At 37.7% G+C, this 20,846-nt stretch overlaps 1 protein-coding gene across 1 annotated transcript in view; it reads left to right on the plus strand.

The window, feature by feature from the left end:
• Positions 1–366: 366 nt before the first annotated feature.
• LOC306879096 (kynurenine--oxoglutarate transaminase 3-like) overlaps positions 367–20,846 on the plus strand; it is a 29,298-nt gene continuing 8,818 nt past the window's right edge. Inside the window, exons 1-6 of the mRNA XM_079431804.1 lie at positions 367–379; positions 461–610; positions 711–797; positions 883–1,011; positions 1,082–1,202; positions 1,302–1,378. Coding sequence (XP_079287930.1) covers positions 581–610; positions 711–797; positions 883–1,011; positions 1,082–1,202; positions 1,302–1,378 — 444 coding nt within the window. The 5' untranslated portion in view covers positions 367–379; positions 461–580. The remainder of the gene's footprint in view (positions 380–460; positions 611–710; positions 798–882; positions 1,012–1,081; positions 1,203–1,301; positions 1,379–20,846) is intronic.

The raw sequence follows: 20,846 nt of genomic DNA on the forward strand, positions 1-20,846 counted from the left end.
GATTTAGAAATTTCACATCCTGCCAAGTGAGTGCAAATTTTACAGAGTTATTAATTTATCTGACATTCCTTTATTTTGTTCTTTCACTTTTTTTTTAGTACAAGATGGCAGCCATAAAACATAAGAACACGAAAAGGATAGAAGGTCTAGACAAGAATGTATGGTAAGACATTATTTTCAAACACTTTCTCACAGACATGTTAAATATTCCTAACAGTGTCTGTTGTGTTTTAGGGTGGCCTTCACATCAGTGGCAGCAGACCCTTCCATTGTCAATCTTGGGCAGGGTTACCCAGACATTCCTCCTCCTTCCTATGTGAAAGAGGGTCTCGCTCAGGCTGCAATGGTTGACAGGCTGAACCAGTACACACGTGGCTTTGTATGTTCTGTCCACACTTTATGATTATCCTGTATTATGTTGAAAAAAAAAACACTCAAATAGCTACATTTCTGTTTTCAGGGCCACCCAACACTGGTTAAAGCCCTGTCAAAAGTATATGGAAAGGTCTATGACCGTCAGCTCGATCCGTTTAAAGAGATCCTGGTTACAGTAGGTGGATATGGATCTTTGTTCAGCACTATGCAGGCTCTGGTTGAGGAGGGAGATGAGGTAAAGTATATTTGGCACTTGTGTGTAATACTTTCATCATATAATTGCACTAGATTATGATTTATGCATTCTCTCCTTTTTTTTCCCTTTTTCAATTCAGGTTATTATTATAGAACCTTTTTTTGACTGCTATGTTCCTATGGTGAAAATGGCAGGGGGAAAACCTGTTTTAATACCTTTACGATTGGTAGGTTAGCAGGATGAATATTGCTCGCTGTAGTGTTTGCTGTATTTTTTCATGTCACATAACACTTGTTTGACCTGTTCTGCAGAAGTCGTCATCAGCAGCAACCAGTGTAAGTAGTGCTGACTGGGTTCTGGACCAGGAAGAACTTGCTAGTAAATTCAACTCCAAGACCAAGGCTATCATAATCAACACTCCTAATAACCCTATTGGAAAAGTAAGGTCATATATATCATATTTATATCCAAAATGCGTTTTAATATTCTAAAGCTCTCTTCCACTTCCAGATATTCAGAAGGAGTGAGTTGCAAGCCATTGCAGATCTCTGCATCAAACATGACACCCTGTGCTTCAGTGATGAGGTATATGAATGGCTCGTATATAAAGGCCACGAGCATGTAAAGATAGGTATGTGATAATTCTCCAGTGGTGCATCTTATCTTTCCATTTGAGTGGATTACACGTTTTATAAAGATGTGCTGATTCTGCTGTATTCTTTCTTAACAGCAACCCTCCCTGGAATGTGGGACAGAACCATCACTATCGGCAGTGCAGGGAAAACATTCAGCGTCACTGGATGGAAGGTATTTGACTGTTGTTGTTTTCATTGTTCATATTTATAATAGTAATTCACCCAAAAGTGAAAGTTATGTTATTTACTCACCGTCCTGTCAATTCAAACCCTCCTGCTGTTATTTTTCTCTGCCGAATAATGATTTTTAAGACTCCAGTCTCGGACAAGGAACAAAAATCCACAAAAGCAAAAATATCGATAGGAGCTATTACATTTTATTCAAGCTTCAGATTAAGAAATTATGCTGCATGGCAAGTTTGGTGCCAGATCACCATAGAGTGCAACAGTCAAGTTCCAGAGGGAAAAAAATTCCATTGATTTTCTCCATAGAGCAAATCACAAAACTGCACATTTGTCAAGGGGTATGCAAGATCAGTTTATATATTAGTGCTGCTGTCAAATGATTAATCACGATTAATCGCATCCAAGTTTTAGTTTACATAATATATGTGTGTGTATTTATTATGTATATATAAACACACACACATACAGTATATATTTTGCTAATATTTACATGCACATATATTTATATATTTGTATCCTAATATTTTATATTATATATAATTATATTTAATATATAAACATAATTTTTTTTTCTTAAATATATACATACATGTATGTGTATTTATATATACATTGTAAGGATTACAGAACCTCAGACACTTTGAACTTCTGAGATGGACAACACACACACATTAACATACAGACATCTGTCTCCACATCCCACTGAGAGAAAATGCGGGAAAACGCCTCTCTGAAATATGCATAAACTCCTTTTCATCCCTTCCTTCCCATCACCCATCTCTCCCTTCACTCAGCTCACTCAGAATGGTCAATAGCAGAAATGTAATGTTCTGCATTAATGCAAGTGTTATTTACAGTCATGTTTGGTATCATTTGAATTGTCTCAGGGCGACTGGTACAATGGTCTCATTCTTATAAGAAGTAAACTAAAAGGTAATACAAATCCTAAGAGTTCAGAGATATTTTGCATACTGTAGAGGGCGGATCAGCACCTAGTGGTTTTCATGCAAATTACCTTCTGTTCCAAAAAGGTGCTAACTCGACTTGATTAAATTGCAAATTAAAATTGTTAGTTCCTGTCTCCAGTTTGGGGGATGTTTATTCTGGTCTGAAGTACTTAAGGAAATTTGGCAAAAGGATCAGGGCGATTCTGTAACCAGAAGCCCGTAGTGTGGGTCTCAATGCTCACACTATGTATTTCTATAAAGTCAGGTATGCATTCTTTACTCATAGATTTATCTTTGAGAATTCTATGTTTTGTATTGATATGATTTGATCTCTTTGAATTGCTGTGGAATTGACATAATACATACAGTATTTACCTGACTGATAATAAATTGTTACATTTGACATTATTCTGTTTTACTCTGTAATTATTGACTCTAGTAGATTACGTTGCATCCTTGTTAAAGACATGAGCAACCGAATGAACGAGTAAATATAAAGTCAAGAGTTAACTAGAATAATCAAATATCAGAATAATAAATTAGAAATGGACAAGCAATCAATTTGTATTTCAAGCTAAATACGAGGTCAAGCTAAAATGGAGTCAGATTAAATGATAAAATGGAGTCAGATTAGAGTTTAATTTAAATTGAAGAACTTTGCACACCGGAAAGACCGAACACGCAGGAAACCTTCATCCACCATCGGAAACCTTCTTTGGGCCGGATGGGTGGAACCTTACAACATAATAAATATACACAGCACACACATTGGCCATGCTAAGTTGAAGATTTCTGCCAAGAATGTTTCACTTGGCAGAAAAACACATATGCCTACTATTAAAATGAATGTCATGATTCCCACTATGACCACTAGATGGCAGCAGATGATCATTTATGGTCTCATTTACCATTTCCACTTTGTAATTTTGTTCTTTTCACGTTTTGCTAATGGATTAATATTTAGACATAAAAATCACAATTATAGCATTAAAAAATATTTTTGTCAAAATTATGCATTGTTTTGTATTGAAGTATGAAGTAGTCAAGAGTTTTCAATTCATCAGATCTACTTTAAATTCAAAACGGCAATTTACAGCGAAAGTTAGGGGCGCAGATGGGATTTTTTAACTGGGGGGACCAAGACCCAGCCCGAAGCATGAATCCGTATTCAGAATGGCACGGAATACAAATAACGATTGCTAATGGTTGCCTGTTACATTACAGTACATCAAATTTTGCTTACCACATAAACAGAGTAAGGAGAGATGACTGAGGACAATGGCGAATGATTTGCAAATCCGCACCACTGACAAACTAATCTTGTAAAATGTGTGGTAAGTACTGCCGCTCCATAGTACATAGTACGTACTATCGTGAACCTCGAAAGTGAATGTGAAACTAAAAACCAATAGTGCATTCAAAAACAGTTTCAATGCCAGGCATAATAGCGGCTCCCTGATGCCCGCAATTTATATACAGTATAATATACATTTATATACAGGGGGGCAATCACGACTTTGAAATCTCTTTTGCATTCACATGTACACAACCATGGCAACCACAATCACAGAAACAAGCGAAAATGACAAGCATATCCAAGCAAAAGCCAAAACGGATAAGTTGTGTGAAACAAAGCAAAATCAACGTTACTCATCTATCAAGAAGAAACACCACAACCTCAGCGTCATCCTCAAAAGAACCTCAGTTGCGTTCTTTCCACCGCTGAAAAGCTGCTCCGATATTTACATGGGTAAATGTACCTCTTGCCTAATCGTAACCCTTCTTTTTAATGTTTTGTTCTCTGATATTTTTTTTTTTATCTACCACCTCTTTTTCTCTCTATCTATAGTTGATCTGCTAATATCCATCCTGTGCACTCAAATGGAGCGCTCTCTTCTCTCTATCAGTACATGACACGCCCCCTTACTGCTGATTGGCTACAAGTGTGTTTTGAGACGCGGTCAGACACTGCTGTCAAAAGCGTTTTTCAAAAATCGCTCAGTGCACGTTTAAAGAGCGGTGGGCCGGGCCGCGAAAAAGGTGGCCAGTTTGTATTGTTTACAATCTTCTCAGTTTCTCTCAAATGTAAATCAAATGCACATTCACAAAAGTGTTCTTTTTTTTTTTTTTGAGCAATTGAGATACTCCGAAATTAACTGATTTAATTGTAATACTGATTTTATTTTAATAATAGGGCTCACTATAGGTTCATTTCTCTGTCAGCTTGGTTCTGGGTCTCAGCACCCCAAAATTTCATCATCTTTCAATCATCTTGCGCCCTATTGTGATCTTGAATTGCAGAATACTTCAGTCCAGGCATTTGAGAGACATTTGAATGTGATACATATACATGCATGAAGTTTTGCAGCTTTAATCGCAATTTTGGTGATTTCATGACTTAACTGACAATGTATGCTCGTAGTTTCTTTAGCTGTTTATTTATGATGATGTAGCGGATTTAGTCTCTTGCCACAAAGAACTCCACACCACTGGCTTCGGTGGACCACGTCTGCAGTTTATTAAAGACAGGACAGGGATTAATGCCACACAAACACACTCTCAGTTCTTTGGTCTGTCTCGCTCAAATCCAAAGTTGTTCTCCATATTTAACAATAAAGGCTTTCTACATACAGCATCTTGTTTCACTTGTTTTCTTTCAACACATGCATCAGACATAACATATAACACAACCTTAGACAAATTCAATAAGGAAAATATATCCTCAATATAATAGAACGTTCAATATATTATATTTATGCACACATAATTTCATACAGAAATAGCACTTCTTTTGTGCCAGTTTTAGGTCATGCTTTCTAAGCAGAGAAAACACCATCTCAAGGCGATCGAGTGCTTCCTTCTCATTTTTGCCAAAGACAAGTAAGTCATCTAAGTAGCAGAGAAGTGACAGGTAGTTCTGGTCTCCAAAGATCGATGTCATCATGCGCGAGAGCGTCACTGGGCTGTTACATAAATCCTGAGCCATACGGTTATATTCATAGAGCCCTACTGGAGGTGTCCATGCCATATATTTACGGTCATCTTCATGAATTGGAATGTTATAGAAGCCCGATGTTAGATCCATGGTGCTAAAATAACAATTTCCCCCTAATGATGCAAGGGCATCGGCTTGATGGGGTAAAGGATATGCATCCTTCTCTGTACTTTGGTTGAGCCACCTAAAGTCTGTGCATATCCTTAGCTCTCCAGAGGGTTTCCAGACTAAGACTAAGGTGAGGCCTATTCACTGTTCGATTTTTGAATAATACCATGCTCCTCCATTTCATTCAATGTTTGTCTTAATTTCTGGTAATGGGTGGGTGGAGCCCTTCTGTAAGGCAAACGGAAAGGCTTCTCATCCTTAAGTCTTATCCGATGAACGGCATTCTTTACTTCACCACAATCTAACTTGTCACGAGAGAAGGTGCTTTCATACAGTCCTATGAGGTCAGCGAGTTCTCTTTTCCAATAATCACTCACTTCACAAGACTCGATGTCAATTTCTGTCAGCCCCAATTCTCTCAGCTTCATTTTATAGTTGGTCTGCAGCTTGCTTTTCTCATTAAGCTCATTAACTTGAACAATATTCTGCTGAACCCCCTCGTGCTGGTATTCTGTGATTTCTTCTGTGATATCCAGCTCCTCTAATGCAGCGGTTTTCAATTCCAGTCCTCGTGCCTGCGCAGCGTCTTCACACACAGATGAGTGGACATCATATACCTCTGTAAATAAATAAAATTTAAATTCACGTCTCGCACACTTCAATGCACTTTGAATGAAACATATACGTTTGCTTCGAACTGGAATCATGGCGGAATATCCTGTGATGTCCACTTCGCAGGGCACTTACGTTCGAATAGAACAAATGTCTGAAGCAATAAGAGAAACATACAAAATGTGCAGAGTGGGGGGGCGCGAGGACTGGAATTGAGAACCGCTGCTCTAATGCAAGACATGGGTGCACATGTGCTATTTTTGTATTGCGTCGCAAAACAATGGGGCGGTCAATCATATTGATCTCTCTCATAGGAATCCATTTATCGCCCCAGAATGGACAAACACTGCGAGCTACCATGACATTTCTTGATGCAGAATGGGAAGTGGAGGGTTCAAGCATTACAGTGCTTCCAACAGACAAGGGAACTTCTTCCTTTAACCTTCCCCAAACCAAATGTTCATGTTGTGGCTCTAGTGTAACACATTGTCTCAACACTACAGTGCCAACTCTTTGTGGTATCTTGTCTCCATGCCAGCGGTCAACATTAGAAAGCACATTCAGCAGGGCTTCCTGACTATTACCTTGAACTGGTTGAGATAGGCTTTTCCAGTACCACTCACTTTTCTTCATCTGACGAGTCACATGCCTGATGACATTTGATCCAACAGTCATTCCATCTTTTGGAACAACTAGGAAATTGATTGTCATTTTGCATTCAAGCATATCCACACTCAACTCATATGTACACTTTGGTTTAGTTTCATTCCCTCCACAGCCAGTAAGAACTTTTTTAGTGGGTTTACTCCACGATCCACTATCCACGAGGCTAATAGTTTCACTTTCCCCTCTACCAATACTGGAGCATAGAACAAATCGTCTTCATCATTAATTCTCTGGTAGGTAGCTTTTGGAATATCACAGGGAATGTTTTGCAGAACTGCAATTACTTGACCGGCACCGTTTTGACTCAAGTGGTCACTAGTAGTAACGTGAACAATCAGTGGGTCTTCTGGGGACTTTGCTTGTGTAACACCCACACTGCTCCCTTCACAGTGCAGGTTTTCTAGTTTAAATGGCGCTCGGGTCCAGTGGCACTGGCTGTGACTGGTTTTCGCTTGTCTTTAGTCAGGGCATTCAAAACCTCGGTGCCCAGTCTTGAAGCACCTAAAACACAGCCCCTCGTTAAAACAGCGAGTCTTTGTTGTATGATCTTGAGCTCTACATATTTTACAGGGGACTGCTGAGTCTACAGACACAACCTTACCCTGTTCAGTTGTCTGTTCTTGACCCTTCTGCTGAACAAGGAACTGCTCTAGAAGAGAAACTACACGTCCGAGGAGAGCTGAATCCAAACCACTTGCCTGATTATTGGCAGTGGGCTGCTGTTGTGTCATGCACCAGGCATTAGGGGAAGCTTCATCAACCCTTCTCTCTCTCGATCTACTCGTACAGACTGTCAATTAACGCTTGGATTTCACTTGCACTCCAACTCTCCAATGGTTTACTTCGAAGTGCTGTGTACACACCGCGCTCAGGGCAATGCCTTACAAACATCAGTCACTTCGTGACTAGGGTCTTCAACTCTTTTCCCTTGTCTTTTTAGGCATTCATCAGCAAGGTCAACAGCCTTATTCAGCCTGATCCAGTACTCTAAGCCACTCTCTGACTGCTTTGGCAAGGTCTCATAGAAGTCTCTCATAGGTGTTGTGGAGGAAATTGCATCTCCGAAATGTTGCCTTAGAATCGAAAAGATGACGTGTAGGTCTCTAGCCACATCAATCAGAGGATTGTTGCTAATACATGTCCTCACAATGTCTTTGGCATGGCCCATTAACTTGTTGAGAATTTCTTGGCCCTGTTCGGATGCACTGAATCCCTTCTTGTTCAAGTAAGCTTGCATCAGTTCTTGCCATTCACCAATGGTGCATCGATCAATCTTATCACCTCTAAAGGTAGGCGGTTCTTTAATATCGTGATGCCTAACAATTAGGTTAAAATTTGACAGATCAGAGCTCTGGGGTGAGGGCTGTTGGACATCCACAATCTCTCTGAGCATTTTGTCCTGCAGTTCTAAGGTTTGCAGCAATCTGGTTCCCTATTTCACTAGCCAGCTGCTTCATTAAATCTGCCATTGTTTGCGACTGATTCTCTTGTTCACCCCCTGGGGGGTTGTATAGACTTTCTCTATGAGGCACTGTTGTGTCACTACTCACACCTTGCATAGTTGTGCTACTGGTTGGTGGGCGAACTGGAGAAGCTACCAAATTTTGTTCTAACATACTATTTAATTGGGCTCCCCTCCCAATTCCAGTAGAAAGCCTCTGCGAGCTTAAAACACCACTCCTTACACAGATAGGTGTCACATTCGCAGAATTAACATCTGTGTCCGATATATATTCTTGCATTTTGTTGTGTGTAAAGCCATAACTGTCCATGTTTAAGTCACACTGCATATCTACCCCGAAGTTCTGTTGACTGGTGATGTCGATGAAGATGACTTTCCCCGGAGATCTGCGACGGCTGATCCTTTGAGATCCGGGTCACGGCACCAATTTTGTTGCGGACTTCATCTCTTGCCACAAAGAACTCCACGACATCACTGGCTTTGGTGGACCACGTCTGCAGTTTATTAAAGACAGGACAGGGATTAACACCACACAAACACACTCTCAGTTGTTTGGTCTGTGAGAGTTGCGAGAAGAGAGAAAAGTGAACCCCTGTCCCCATTAACACTGTAACTGCAGTTGATTAATGACTCAAAGATAATACATGGCTACAAAAATACAATTTAGGCATAAAATGACAATATACTTTCGACAAATTTAATTGCATGATGTTTTAAGAACATAATCCACCTTTTTAGTTTTATTTAAAAACCAAAGTTACCAGAAAAATACCCCGCCATTAAAAATGTAACTTGAACCAACTCATTAACAGCTCATTAATGCAAAATACTGTGTACTGTATCACAATATACTGAAATATAACGCCAAACGAACACATTATTCGATTCAATCCAGCATCAAAACATGTCATACACTGTTATTAATCAAAATTTTAACTCGATCTGATATATTTTAACACCATGTCACGGAGCACATTTGCAACGTACCTTTCTCGCTCAAGTCCAAAGTTGTTCTGACGAGAGCGGGACGCAATTGGGCAATTCAACCAGAGGAAGTGACATCACACAACATAAAACTCAATACATTATTTTAAAAGAAATAATGTTATAAGGTTATTAAGAGTGTTATGCATAGAGAGACATGAAAAAAAAAATTATAATTACAATTTATTTCTTGAAAAATTCAAGTTTGCTGGAAAGGTAAAACTCAAAACACTACAATGAAGTGATATGCCCCATATTAGTGTACAGTTGAGCGTGCACCGTGAACACTGAAATACGGAACAGGACAGGAAAGTTTGTTTTACTGACATAACAACACCTCATCAGACCGCAGTTCACTGTTGTTCTACTGAAGCTCATTTGGCACCTGTACCTTTTTCCACGCTCGTTTGACTCGCGCCTGGTGCCTACGGCAAGCTGAAGTGTGTCTGAAGAGTCTCCCGTTTGTTGTGGTCGTAAAGATATATGGAGGCTCTGCGTCTTAATAAGTTTATAATAAATACATTTTTATTTAACTCATTAAAAATGCTAAAAAGCCTTGAATAATTTTTTTTTATTACATTATTTTTAGCAACTAAGCTTTTGATTATTTATAACGTTTTATAAAATAAGATTTTCAGATAATGATTTCGGCAAAATGGCGCCCCCTATGTGCGGTGCCGGCTATGCACTGCATATACTGCATACCCCGTTTTGCGCCACTGCCATAGAGGAACTGAATTTTAAGGATAACTCATAAACCTTTAAAACAGGCCTACTTTTTTGTTGTTTAAAATGCAGAGTTAGATTTTCAAATGCTTTTGAAAACTTGCATTAGCTGAAATTCAGAAAAAAAATAAAAATAAAAAATAATTAATTAAAAAAATGTCCATCAATCGGAGGATCGAAACAGACAAATTGGTCCTAAAGAATATGTCCACTTGCCTACCCATTGCCATGAAGCACAGTTAAACACGTCAAGTCAAGTCAAGTCAAGTCACTATTATTTGTATGCTTTTAACAATGCAAATTGCATCAAAGCAGCTTTACATCAGCTTGATATAAAGCTGGGTGGGTTTATATCAGCTTTACAGTACTTAGACGGGGAAACAGTTTGTCGAAATATTGTCATTCTCCTCTGGCCAGACAAAATCAGCAGTTTAAATCTGGGCTAAAGCAGAGTCAGATTGTGCAAAGGACTCATCTAGTTCCTGTGGTCTTGTCCTGATGGCCGTCTTGGAGACAGGGTCTTCACTGGGGATCAGTCTCTGGGGCTCATCTAGTTGTCCTGGTCTCCGCTGACGTTCAGGGCTGTAGAGGTCATCTCTAGGTGCTGATCCACCATCTGATCTGGATAAAGTCTGGATCTGGGTGGCTACGGTGACCTCGGAATAAGAAAGAAACAGACTAACATTAGCATAGATGACATTCATCTAACAATGTAACAAGTACATTGGGTGTTTTGGGAAGTGTTCCCGGTTCCGGTTGACCTAATTAATGCAGCTTAACAATCATTTAACGGATTTGAATTATAGAAATGCGATAGTGTATTATGTGTAAACCAGGTTAAAGAGATGGGTCCTTAATCTAGATTTAAACTGACAGAGTGTGTCTGCTTCCTGAACAGTGTTAGGTAGATTGTTCCATTTGGGCGCTAAATAGGAAAACAATCTCCTGCCCGTAGTTGATTTTGATATTCTAGGTATTATCAAATGGCCAGAGTTTTGAGATCGCAGCGGATGTGAAGGACAATAATGCGATAAGAGCTCACTCAAATACTGAGGTGCCAAACTATTCAGGGCCTTATAAGTAATTAGCAAGATCTTAAAATGTATACGATGTTTAATAGGGAGCCAGTGCAGTGTTGACAGAACCGGGCTAATGTGGTCATACTTCCTGGTTCTAGTAAGAACTCTAGCTGCTGCATTTTGAACCAGCTGGAGTTTGTTTATTAAACGTGCAGAGCAACCACCCTATAAAGCATTACAATAATCTAGCCTCAAGGTCATGAACGCATGAAGTAATGTTTCTGCATTTGACATTGAATGAGCATAGGTCGTAATGTAGATATATTTTTAAGATGGAAAAATGCAGTTTTACAAATGCTAGAAACATGTTTTACGAAGGAAAGATTACTATCAAAAAGTATGCCTAGGTTCCTATTTAATTTATAGAGCAGCCATCAAATATTAGACAGTGATCTAGGTTATTACATGCAAAAGTTTTTGGTCCAATAATTAACACCTCTGATTTTTCAGAATTTAGCAGTAAGAAATTGCTAGTCCTCCAGTTTTTGATATCAACTATACATTCCAGTTTGCAAATTGGTACGTTTCATCAGATTGCGAAGGAATATATAGCTAGGTATGATCAGCATAACAGTGAAAGCTAACACCATGTTTCCTAATGATATCTCCCAAGGTTAACATGTAAAGCGTGAAAAGTAAGGGGCCAAGTACTGAGCCTTGAGGTACTCCATACTGCACTTAATTGGTATGATACCTCTTCATTTACTGCCACAAATTGATGGCAGTCAGATAAGTACGATTTGAACCATGCCAGTGCACTTCCTCTAATGCCAACATAATTTTCTAGTCTATTTAAAAGAATGTTGTGGTCGATAGTGTCAAACGCGGCGCTAAGATCCAGTAGCACTAATAGATATATAATACAACCACGATCAGATGATAAAAGCAGGTCGTTTGTAACTCTAATGAGAGCAGTCTCAGTACAATGATATGATCATATCTGTATCATTATATCTGTTTTTTGGTCCCCCTCGGCTATATAGGGGTTGGCTATATGGCTAAAATATCAAAACTATTTTTTTAGAAATATCACGATTCACGGTTTTATCACGATTCTTTGTCATGTTGGTTTTTCTATCTTGCAAGTTGTTTGAGCATTACAGCCAAACTAATTTCCCTATTATAAAGACAAAGCCTTTCAATGTAACAAAATATAAAAAAGTATGGCGGATATTTAGGCCAAAGTGGGTGAAGATAAAAATCATTGTCATTATTTTATCTTTGTTATTAAAAAATGAGAGTAAAGATACACATTACAAATACACATAATGTACAAATAAAATAAACTGTGTTTTATTTTCAGGTAGGCTACAATAGGTGTATTTAGCAGGAGCATTCAAGAAACTGTATGAACAAACATAAAAAATAAAACACTATATAGATTGATTCCTATTAAAGCAACTGTATTAAAGTTTTTCAGTCAAGAGTAGTGAGTGATTTTTCTCTTTGTGTTTGGTGTTTTATTAACATAAAAGGAATAATTCACCCAAAAATGTGTGTTTTATATTTTACCTTCATTTACTCACTTAAAAGTTGTTTTAAACCTGAATGCAGGGCCTCCACCACCTAGGGGGCCCCACAAATCCAGGAATTATACTATATAGACCCATGTTCTGTGAATAATTCTAATATTTTATTAGTTGTATAACTGAGATATTATGAAAACCACAAAAAAGTATACAATTTGGTTAAAGAAATTTTCTAATATCTGCTCCTCTACCCTCCCGAAAAATGGCTTAGTCTGATACGAAGTATTCTCCCAGTATAGTCCCACCCCAGATCGTGAACAAGACAACCAATCAGAGTTGAGACGTCAGATGAAGTTAGCGATGTACATGCTGACTGACAATGTCGGGGAAAAGAAAATATAAATCAGGTTACCAGAAACAGAATGAAAAGAAGGAGAGAGAGGCCAGGAGAATTGCTGTATCCCAGTCTATCAAGAAATTCTTTAAGACAGGTTAGTATGTTGTCATGTAAACTATCGACCACAGCTGCCGCCATCACATAATTTTATTTAGGCTACTGGTGTGTATCGGCCGCCGACCGCAATGTGGTCAAAATCCCAGTCTTTTTTTTTTTTTTACACGACTGTAAAGAGTTGGTTTGTATAACAAACAGAACAAAACTGTCACGAGTCACGACGCATTATGACAAACATTACAGACCTGCCGGCTGTGTTACGGTCAGAAAACATGAATGCTACACAATGCTCTTGCAAGAAGAAATGTAGCTATTGGCTTTGTTCAATAGCCTAATATATTATTCAGCACCATGTATTATCTAAATTAAGACAATGAGTATTAGATTGCATTATTATCTGTTTCTGAATTTTTACTTTTTGATTTATGAATTATAACAGGCTGGTAGGAAAAATATTATATTGCCGGCCCTTTAAAAAAAAGTGTTAATAATTCCTTTGTCTTTTGGTAGTTTTTTATTAATTTGTCTTAAATAAGTGCATGACGTCTTTAAATAGTGGTTCATAAGTTATGGCTTAATGGCATTAAAATAAATGAATAAATAATTTAAGTAAATTATAGAATAAAATAAATTTGATAAAATATTGATAAAATTATTTATTTAATTAACTTTAAAATAAAACGTTTACAACAACATTGCCATCTTTAAAGTGATGTGATATTAATTTTTTATAATATTCTGCAGCATCAGATGTGGCATCGTCTGACTCACAGACATTTTCCAAAGATGACTTGGAGGGTCAGTGCAGACGATACTCATTGGGTATATTGACTTGTCAGGGAATCACTTTATTATTTCTAGTAACGTGTATTTTAAATGAAATGAACTGCAAAGTATTGGTTTATTTTTTATATTCTTTGAGTCATGCTATTTGTTGTCTACAGAGGCAGGTCCCTCAACTGAACAAATGCATGAAAATAGGCCAACATCAGTTAGTGAAGGTCAAAATGAAGAAGCTGAAAGTAGCAGCAGTCAAGACACAGTCACAGACAGCCCAGACTCAGCAAGTGCAGGGCGAAATTTAGGCGAGAATGAAGATTTTTTGACAACTGATCCAGGATTATGGCCAGAGAGGTTGACAGATCATGAACGTAAAGGTGATTGTTAGAAAGCTAGCCACTGCGAGTCCGATATACCTGATAATTGTTATGCCCAAGGATTCAGAAGGAAAGAAATTTCCAGAGTATCTCCAGTTTAGTAAGTCAGCAAATGGGAGAGAAAAACAGAAGAGAGACTGGTTGACATACAGTCCAAGAATGGATGCATTATATTGTGTGCCATGCATGCTGTTTTCACATGATGACCTTAGAAAGGCATCAACTAGTGCGCTAGTTGGGTACAAGACAGCAGATTTAAAATGGCGGCGAATGTACGACAAATTCCCTGACCATGAAGCAAGTAAGGCACACAAAGCATTCTACCTCAAGTGGACAAATCTGAAATATTCTTTGATGGAAGAAAAAGGAATAGATAGCAGCTATAGATAGATAAAGCAGAGTCATGTCCTAATGTGTCAACATTTTTTGGCTGTTTGAACCGGTTATACAGTCTTTTTAGTGCAAGTCCAGAGCGGTGGGCAATCCTTAAACGTAAGACTGGCTTCAACTTTTGTCAGAGACCAGGTGGAGTGGACTGTTGCAAACCACTTGCCATCAATCATAGAAGCTCTGGACACCATCCTTGCAAAGTGCAGTTTAACCAATGAAGCCAAGTTCAGAAGGAAAGAAATTTCCAGAGTATCTCCAGTTTAGTAAGTCAGCAAATGGGAGAGAAAAACAGAAGAGAGACTGGTTGACATACAGTCCAAGAATGGATGCATTATATTGTGTGCCATGCATGCTGTTTTCACATGATGACCTTAGAAAGGCATCAACTAGTGCGCTAGTTGGGTACAAGACAGCAGATTTAAAATGGCGGCGAATGTACGACAAATTCCCTGACCATGAAGCAAGTAAGGCACACAAAGCATTCTACCTCAAGTGGACAAATCTGAAATATTCTTTGATGGAAGAAAAAGGAATAGATAGCAGCTATAGATAGATAAAGCAGAGTCATGTCCTAATGTGTCAACATTTTTTGGCTGTTTGAACCGGTTATACAGTCTTTTTAGTGCAAGTCCAGAGCGGTGGGCAATCCTTAAACGTAAGACTGGCTTCAACTTTTGTCAGAGACCAGGTGGAGTGGACTGTTGCAAACCACTTGCCATCAATCATAGAAGCTCTGGACACCATCCTTGCAAAGTGCAGTTTAACCAATGAAGCCAAGTCAGAGGCCAGTGGTCTAAAACAGTACTTCTTGTCCTTCAAAGCCATAGTTCTTCTCACTATATGGAAGAAAATCTTGCAGTCCACTGAAGACAGAAACCTAATTCTGCAATCAGGGACAATTTCAATGGAAGTTGAAATAAGCAACATACAGGCACTGAAAGAAGAGATGGAGGTTTTGCGTAACTCATGGGATAATCATTTTGCAGAAGCCTCCCTCATTGCAGAAGCTATGGATGTGCCCAGGGGGTTTCCAGTCAGCCACAAGAGAAGGAGAAAGCGGTTTGCAGATGAAAGTCAGAGTTCAGAGGACACTAATCAGCAAGAGACAGAGGAAAATCGATTCCGAAACAATGTTTTCATTGTGGCATTGTATAATATAATCTCTGCATTGGATACCCGCTTTCAAACCACTGCAGAGATATTTGAATAGTTTGCTGCAGTCTTGAAGTTAAAAGATTTAGAAGAAGATCAGATTCACCCAGCTTGTCACTCATTAGTGAGCAAATATACACAGGATCTCACAGCAGGCTTTGAAAATGAAGTGAGGCATCTTAAGTCTGTATATAATGCCACATTTGTAGACTGTCAGTCTCCTCTCGACCTGCTGAATTCAATTTACAGGATGCAGCTCCAGAGCATTTTTGGAGAAGTGTGCGTTGCAGTGCGCATCTTCTGCTCTTTACCTGTCTCTGTTTCTGGTGAAGAAAGGGCTTTCAGCAAGTTGAAGCTTGTCAAAAACTATCTCAGGTCTACCCAAACTCAGGAGAGGTTTAATAGCCTTGCCCGACTTTCAATTGAAAGCCAGCTAAACAGACAGCTGGACTTCAAAGTCATAAGTGACGTTGCCAACAAAAAAGTCAGACAATGGGTTTTCGGTTCATCCTAGGTGAAGTGACGTGAAATGTCATCAAAGTTTAAAGATCAAGCAAACCAATATACATCTACAATAGAATTGATGTAATAAGAATTATTTGCATAATTTTCATAGTTATTTCAGTGTTCATTACTGATCAAAATTATTTTTTGTTGCTTTACTGTTGCTATTTATTTGTTATAATATTTGTTTTATTTTTGTGTATTTTTCGTTGTGCTGATGTTCAGTAAAAAACCTTTATATGCATTTATTTGTTAACTGTTTTGTTATTTTGTAAGAAACACCTATTAGGATATATGTGGGCCTCCATGCTTGTATATTGTACAGTATATGATATGTGTGTGTGGGGGGGGGCCATATCAATATTTTTTCAGGGGGCCCCCAATCCTCTAGCTACGGCCCTGCCTGAATGAGTTTCCTTTTTCTGCTAATCATAAATGCTATTTTGAAGAATGTGGAAAACTAGACAGTTGCTGGTCCACAGTGACTTCCATAGTATTTTTTTCCCTACATTAATGTCAAGGTGGACCATGCAACTGTTTGGTTACCCAGATTCTTCAAAATATCTTATTTTGTGTTCAGCACAAGAAAGAAATTAATATAGGTTTGGGACAAAATGTGAGTGAAAAAAATAATGACAGAAATTACATTTTAGGGTGAACTCTCCCTTTAATTACAGCCGGCAGCATGTTTAGCCTACTGTCCCTTTAAGACCTGCACGCATCTAATATACAGACATGCATTTGTTTCTCTCAGCTGTTTACTTTCATTTTAGACATAACCAGCTGACATAACCATTACTTCAGTAATTTGACGAGCTTTTTATTTAGCGCGCTTTGGGTGTATTTGCTGTTGTAGAATGGTGCAGGTCCTTTAAGAGCAACTCCGTATTGAGGGTGGGAGAGAGAGAGAGAGAGAGAGAGAGATGGCGGAATGGATATGTAGTGACGGAACATGTTGTTGTGACCGGGGCACAGTTACGACTGTAACGTTAAACATTCAGGACATTCCGTGCTCAGCATCATTATAAACAGATATGCTATAGCATAATATTTGCTAGCAGACATTTCAGATAATTAAGGAAAGATACCATAATCACAAAGGTATAAATATTAACAAAAGTACAAAAAGTAGACTGTATAAACATCATTTTTCAAAATAATAAATCTTTAAAATATTGAAAATGTTTATGAAACAGAACAATGACCGATTATAACCACATTTGAACATATTTCACACAAAAATGTAAATTCTGTCATTAATTACTTACCCTCATGTGGCTCCAGACCCATAAGACCCTTTTGTGCAGAACACAATTTAAGATATTTTTAACAGATGCCTTGTCGCAAAAAACAGCAACAACAAAAATATTATGTCTTTATTCACAAATGATGTATATCCAATGCATTTTCACCATTGCAGCATGAGATGGCCAGTTCTCACGCCAACGCAACACTGATGCATCATGGTGCTCTCATGAACATGTTATTTTGTAAATAAACAAGTTTTTTGTGCACACAAAACATTCACATCACTTCATAAATTGAGGTTAAATAACTGGGGCCTGTACCATGATGGTGGCTGAACAAACTCAGGGTGGATTAGTTTTGAGTTGACAAAACCAAACCAGTCCAATCCGGCTTTGTTGGTCCCATGAAGCTGATCATCAACTTTCTCTGTCAACTCAGGCTTGATCCTGAGTTAATGGAGCAGCTAATCACATGCCTTAAAACTGTGATTCACTTCTCATGAGAGAGTGACCAAAGATTAAAAGATTGAACAATATGAAGAATTTAAACACATTTACACAGCAAGATGAAACGATCAATCCATGAAAGAGGAAAACGTATCTTACCATATAAGTGCAAGTAAAATGAGTAAAGTTTATAATATTTATAGATATAACAACACTTGATTCTAAAACTTATTTATATTGCATATTATCTATATGTTTATATTAATTTAAAATAAAAGCTTAATAATTACTATTCAATTAAACTGGCTTGTGTAATGGATTAAGGGTATAATAATTATATAAATAATAAAAAATAATCATCTCTAAAAATCAGATGATTTTATCTTAAAAAATGTTTTATTATGTAGCGTCCTTTAATTTGGAGTAGTGTTGTCAAAAATATCGATATTTCGATAAATATCGATACTGAAATATCTGAACGGTACCAATATTAATTTCCCGAAGTATCGATACACGATACTAGCCGAGCTGTCACTTTCACTTCTCTCCAAAGGCGCGTGGACAAGCACCACACGTGACCGCACTCGTCTCCTTTGCTCTGGTTAAATAGCAAAAGTGAAGTGAATAGAAAGATGACTGCTCTGGTTGTTAAAGAACACAGCAGGAGCGCTATCTGTAGGGATCTATGATCTCCGCGATGCAGAGAACGCGCACGGAATCCAGTCATAAACACGGAATTTACAGTTTAACGCGGAATGTCACCGAATTTGTCAAAGTTTGGATGAATTAATCAAAAGTAGGTCATTACACTTAAATCAAATCGCGATATGGACTAGTATCTGTAAATATTAAGCTGCAAAAGTCGATTTAAATATGAATCCTGCGTGTTCTGCGCGTCTCTGTGTGAATGTGCTGCAGGTGCGGTTGTGTTTACTAATGTGGCGCTCGCGGTGATTTCAGCATCTGCCGTCACAATGAGGACATAAATACATCAACAATATCTCCAGAACTGATCTGAAAGGCACTTTACGAGCATTTTACCATTTAATTTGAGTAAAACTAGCGTCATATCATACACACACAAAACTTTAAAAGTATTCACGGCAACCCGTCAAAATAAAAGTTCGGTTTAACAGCCTATTAAAGACCGTGTGCCAGAAATAGGCTATATTACTATTATTTAGTAGAATGTACATAATACTACTACTTACTACTACTGTTCATTTTTTTAAAGAAATAATCACAAAATATTTTAATTTTAATAGTAAATCCCCTTCATTTGCCAAAAATGTAAATGTTTAATTTTCATTAATTCAAATATAAATTAATTAAAATTGTTTTATGCCTTCATCTGATATCCAGTAAAATTTAAATACACAACACAGAATTTCTGAGGGGGAAAACACATTTCATAAGGCTACTGTAAGAATAAATAAAAACTGTTTGTATGCATTCAAATAGCCTAATAGACATTCTAAAACACAGAATTTGGTAACAATAAAACATAAGGTGAGAAAAAAATAAAACATTTCATACGGCCCTAAACGTGTCATTTTTGTTACACTTTTAATAAATTAAATGTTAAATTGTATAATTTTCATGATTTTAATGAATTAGACATGTTTTTAGATTAATAGCATTTAATTTGACCATTAAAGAAAAAGAGTCCAGAAAAATTAAAACGGAAAAAAACGGAATCCAGAAAAATTAAAATGGAAAATATTGAATGTAGAAAAAAATAAAACTGAATTTGGGGAAAAATAAAACTGATTTCATAGGGCCCTATATCTGGAAATATTTTGGTTATGAAGCAAATGAGAATATCAACAAATAGAACTTTGGACTTTAATTAGTACATGAATTAGTAAACGTTAGTTTCAATTAACATTTAACTAAGATTAATAAAAGATTAATAAATAAATCAACAAATGCACTACCTCAAGACATTTTTTTGTTCATGTAAAATATACCGCATGTTCTCGACTTGTTACATTTATCTTTAAATTAAAAAAATTACCCCCTTAATATTGTGGCAGTTTTTTTCACCGTGGTATCGAAAATGGTATCGAGTATCGATATTTTTCAAGGTATCGTATCGAAGTTAGAAATTCCAGTATCGTGACAACACTAATTTGGAGTAAGAGAAACTGGAGGAGTGGCTTTATTGCATCAGAGATGTGTCACTTTGCTTGAAGCTGATTGGTCATATTTCGGTTTGAGATCTCTAAACCAGAACATAACCTGCCCCGGAGCAGGTTAGCTGTGGAGCATAAGTTACTATATGAACACTGCTAAAAGCCAAACCACTTTCAAAGTTTCATGGTACTTAAAACCCAGAGTTGGTGCAAACTAAACTGAAACTTACCTGGCTAGCCAGCTAAACCGGCTTCATGGTACAGGCCCCTGGAGTCACATCGATTACTTTAAGGTCTTTACTACCTTTCTAAAGGTCTCTGCACACTGAGTCCGAAATTTTCGCATGCGTTTTTTTGCATTCGCAATCTTAACAATTCGTCACGCACAGAGACCTTGCACACTGAGTCCGATGCGTTTTAATTAATCCGTTGCGAAAAAATTCGCAAAACTATACAAAATGTCTTCAAGCAGTGAGGATGATTTTGTTGTCCTCTCTCTTTTTAAAAAAAGAAAAAGAAAAAGGAAATATTGGGTCCATCCAATCCTTAGATTGCGCAGAGAGGAAGGAGAGTTCCACCTCCTTATCAAAGAGCTGCGGGATTATCCCGAGAGATTCAAAGTTTATTTCAGGATGTCAATGCCTCAGTTTGATACTTTGCTATCGATACTGAATCCACATATTAAAAAGACCACCACCAATTTCCGTGAACCAATTTATCCTGAACAGAGACTGTCTGAGGTATGGATACACCCACAGACACACACACACACACACCGAACTGCGGCATTGGAAAGGTGCGCGCCAGGCATAAAAATATAGGCTACAGCAGTTCTTTATATTCTGTATCTTTGTATTCCGCAATTTGTTTGTCATAAAGTGCTCTGTGCTGCAAGACGAAGTGTATTAATTTGTCTGACA

Source organism: Barbus barbus, assembly GCF_936440315.1.
Source record: "Barbus barbus genome assembly, chromosome: 13".
NCBI classification, from domain to species: Eukaryota; Metazoa; Chordata; class Actinopteri; order Cypriniformes; family Cyprinidae; genus Barbus; species Barbus barbus.